The sequence below is a fragment of the Sinohyriopsis cumingii genome, unplaced genomic scaffold, assembly GCF_028554795.1.
Source record: "Sinohyriopsis cumingii isolate HCF-2022 unplaced genomic scaffold, ASM2855479v2 utg000160l, whole genome shotgun sequence".
Lineage (NCBI taxonomy): Eukaryota > Metazoa > Mollusca > Bivalvia > Unionida > Unionidae > Sinohyriopsis > Sinohyriopsis cumingii.
Genome location: NW_028315873.1, coordinates 9853907 through 9858686, shown reverse-complemented (window position 1 = coordinate 9858686; position 4780 = coordinate 9853907). Strand labels below are relative to the sequence as shown.

The window sequence follows — 4780 nt, the reverse complement described above, 5'->3', positions numbered from 1 at the left end:
TATATATATATATATATATATATATATATATGCCGTAATATAGATGTTATCTGTTACATTGACAGCAGTTGTTTTTATCACGACATAAACGGAGCAAAGATTTAGAATACTTCTGAGAGCTGTAACCTGTTCTGATTTCTTAGCTGAAAACTCGTGAATTTTAAGCTTTTGTGTACACTAGACAAACAGTGACGATGATGTAAAGTTATAAAGCCAGTCTAAAGATCACGCGCCTACATGTACATATCAGCCTTCACTCGACCAGGAAGAAATATTCTCAAAGTGACGTAAGTTTGCAGTACCAAGAAAGGAAAACTAATCACAAGAAAACGAATAATATTACATCAAATATTCGAACGATATATCTTCTAACAGGACGAAGGTGACCATGGCAACTTCAAGAGCTGATTTTCAAACCGAGGAGAAACACACTTGCCCCATCTGTCTGGGTGATTTCAAGATTCCAAGACAGTTACCTTGCATGCACTCTTTCTGTGAAAAATGCTTACAGGACTACTTATCGTCTCAAGAGGAAAACTTAAAGAAACTGGAACAAATCAAGTGTCCGATTTGTAGGCAAGATGTTCGTATTTCTCAACAAGGTAAACCCTTATCGTGCTTGGCATCCCAATTTCCTATTAATTTGATTTTACAGTCGATTATAGGTGATAGTAAAGTGAAAGTAGTCCAGTCCTGCGATGCTTGTCATAATGCTGGAATTTCAAGCCAGGCACAAGACATCTGTGTGGTTTGTGAGGAAACAATGTGTAAAACTTGTTCAGCAGTTCATCGAAATCAGAAGTTTTCTAGAAATCATGTAATAATTTCCGTAGACGAAATTTTGAGCAATCCACAACATGTAATGAAGATTGCAAAAGGGTTCAGCTGCCCAGAACACGATGGGGAGGCTATTGATTTTTATTGCCAGGAACACAAGGCTGCTTGTTGTAGCAAATGTTGTATTGTGAGTCACAGAAACTGTGCCAATGTTTCTGACTTAAAGAAAGAATTGCCGAATCTACTGCAGGAAATGAATGCAGACAGTATAAATGAACAAATGAAGCAAATAGAGACTCATCTGATAACGTTCACCGAGGTCAATGAGTCTAACATCAATCAACTTGAGTCCCAGTTGAATGACTTCACCAATCAAATCAGACACCTAAGAAAGAAAATAAATGATGTCCTAGATAAACTAGAGAGCGAAATTAAGATGGAAGGACATAGAATTTGCAAAGAAGAGATACTAAGAAAACAGGAAGAAAACCACCATTGTCAAAGTCTAATCAGCTCAATTAGAAATTCATATACACTCTTGGAAACAGTTAAGAAATATGGAACAGACACACAGATGTTTCTTATGACAGAGAAGATAACATCACAACTAACTTCATACCTAGAACAGATCCAACAAAAGTATGCAAAGACAGAGACTACTACAGTCTTATTGAAAGTGGATCGCCAGGTCCAATCCATACTGTCAGCAGGCCCAGATAGCTTGGCAAAGATAATAAGCAGAAGGGAACTCCAGTGGATGCCTGTTCCACGTATCATGAATTCGCCCAGAAACTGTCTGGTTCAGATGGATAGAATTATTGAAATTAAAGATGATGATGATTCAATACCTAATTATGCAGGTATCGTGTATTTGTACTCGGGTCATGTGATGCTAACAGATTATACCAACAATAAAGTATGTCTGCTGAACTCCTCCGACAACTCTATGACCACCTACAAAGTGTCATGTGGCCCTTGCGAGATCTGTGTTGTCAATGATGCTGATGTGGTGGCTGTGACTTTACCGGCACTGAACACAGTCCAATTTTTCTCTCTCACAGATGGGAAGATAACACCCACAGAGAAGATAACAACGAGATATAGATATGATGGAGTTGCTGCTGCTGGAATGGGGAAAATCGTTGTGTCTGGTGAATATGCTGAAGGAGGCAAATACTACTGGAGCCTTATCAGCAGTGGAGGGAAGGAGGAGTTTTGTCATCAGTTTGATTGTCATTGTGACCCCTCATACACGTATGTCGCTCTGGACTCATCTTTTACTCGTGTCTACATTACCGTGGATATGGCAAATAACCTGTATTGTTTTGACATAAGTGGCAGCCAGAAGTTTGTTTACAATCATGCAAGTCTTGATGGTCCCTGTGGTGTTGCTACAGACAGATATGATAATGTATATGTTGTTGGATGTGGTTCTAGTAACATTCACCAGCTGACTCCTGATGGCCTTGTTCTTCAGGTCATCTCTGATGGGGTTCCAGATAGTCCTATGGCTATTTGCATTAGAAGGGACAATGACAAGATTCTGGTCACAAATGATTCAGACCAGTCGAAACTTTACCAATATCGACTGAGGTAAAATGCACATCTTTTTTTCCATCTGACTTGAGGGAATTGATTTTTCGAGATGTGAAGTGTTAAAATCTTCATTTTTAAATTGAATGTTAATGCTGTGCATATTTTCAGCTTTGTGCAAATGATAATTATACATCGAGCTATTTGTTTTCATTTCTAATCACAAATCTTACAGACAAGAGAAAACGCTTCCAATATTGATGAGAAAAGAAGCTCAGCTTTTATGTTTCTGAGCTGAAATGATTATTCTTAAATGGGTTGATATCTTAAGATATACATTGTTAGATTATTGATATTTAATTAAATAACATTAATAATGTGTATATTTTCACAAGTAAATGTAATCAGGTGTTTTACAACTGTGTTACGAGTCTATGCTCTTAAATTAAGTAAGAAAAAGGATGAAAGACAACAAGAATTTTATCAGAGCACTTCTGTATTTCCAGAGAAAGTAATCACTTGAATCCAGAGAAAGTAATCACTTGAATTCAATAATTTGAACAAATAAGGATTCCAGCCCAAAACTCCTGGTCACAACATATAATACAACTCAGAAGTGCTAGAAGTTAAAGCACGAATGAACTAATGAGCCTTGTTTACTTACAACACAATAACCTGTAAATTTCACTTAGAAATTTCCAAACATCTCACTCAGATAAACATATTTACTCCTTGTTTACCTGAATAATAATCCTGACATTAAACTCATGCACATAGAAACTAATTTAGCTATGATTAGTTGTTGACATAAAATGAAATTAATTTTTTTTTAAAAGTCAATCAGGTCAAACAGAAATGAATTCAGTTTCGGAGAAGGTCAAGTCCAGGACTCAATGTTACATTCCAATAACATACAATGAAATAAAAAAAAATTAAACCAATAAACAAACAATTAAATTAAATATACATGAACGAAATAAGTACGACAATTTCAAACAAAAATACTCAATACTTATAGATTGCACTGATTTGAGCACGTTGATATGTTTATCTATATTATTTTAAACTCAGATGTAAACAGTTTACAATCTTAATATCTGTCTCTCAATATTCATAACATTTTCATAATTTAATTTAAAGAAGGGATATTTCATTTATCAGGTGGAACATTTCAAATTCCTAGTTGTCTGCATGCATCATGGCTGGGTCAACATGTGGATCACCTGATGGGGTCACCCTAATTAGTGGACAGAGCATTTTCCTAAACTTCAAGTGTCTACATATAAACTTTCCAATACTAGTGCCCAGCATAATCATCCAGACAGATATCAATGTTTACCTAATTCGATTTTTACATGCATGATTTTGATAGCCGGATGAGATTTTACCAGACTAAGTAGGTCACCTATATAATATTTGCGATATACAATATTTGTAACTTTAACTACCTCTGCATCAAAACATGTATATACATTTGCTCAAATTAAAATGATTAAACACGGGCTCGTAGGAGCGGCAGGGAATTGGGAAATACACTTCATCATGATGACATATTTTGATAAATAGAAACGTATCACTGATAATAGATTAAACTGAAATAGCACATGACGTTTTTACTAAATTAGTTTTGTACATAATTGAATAAAATTGTCAGTGTCCTGATTTGTCAACAATAGTGCTTGACATATATTGTGGTATTCAGTTTAGAAAGTTGTGAATGTCTTGACTGGCAACATTTTTAAAAAATTCTTTGCAATTCATCGCTAGTTTATTTCCTTTATGAAATGAAATGTTAATGCGAAAATTGACAATAAAGCAGAGCATGTCTAGACTCTGAGCAACTAGATTTTATACATTGAGACTAATTATCTATCCTCTCTACATTTACTCCTTTTCTCATGTACAAAGCATTAACTTACTGTCTTTTCACATTAATGTGCAAAACAGGTGTTTCCTGTTTATTCAGTTCAAACAATTTTAACAACCCTCTCTCTACATATATTAACACACATATCTACAGACTTGCAAACATACTTGTACACATCTGTTTTCAAGTATATATCCCTGAATGTTCTCCTTTTTTCATATTCACATCACTACCTTCATACTTCTCTAGCTTTATACATGTATGCAAATTCATAGACAGAATCTAATCATTTTCCCAAAATGTATGATCTTGACGTTAATAAACATAAATCGTTCTGAATTATCAATAAATACATATAAAACGGTGCAGTTTTGTAGTTTTATTCGATACATATACATCGGTTCAACTTGTTTGATTCGAGGACCAGTATCAATCATTTCTTTCCACTTTGGTCATTATACCATCATTCATATCTAAATTACAAAAAAGTTCACCTGAACATCGCCCTTCAACCTATCAATCATTTGTTTAATCAGTTATCAATAACAGATTAGTTACATTGGTAGAAAGATGAGTGACTATATAACTAACAAAACCACTATA

General features: G+C 34.7%; 1 protein-coding gene across 1 annotated transcript; it reads left to right on the top strand.

Moving 5' to 3' along the window:
• The first annotated feature begins 257 nt into the window (after positions 1-257).
• On the top strand, positions 258-4542 carry LOC149774753 (uncharacterized). The gene has a single exon (XM_089944878.1). It carries the CDS (start codon positions 389-391, stop codon positions 2372-2374), a length of 1986 nt encoding a protein of 661 aa, XP_089801004.1. The 5' UTR covers positions 258-388; the 3' UTR covers positions 2375-4542.
• The last annotated feature ends 238 nt before the right edge of the window (positions 4543-4780 follow it).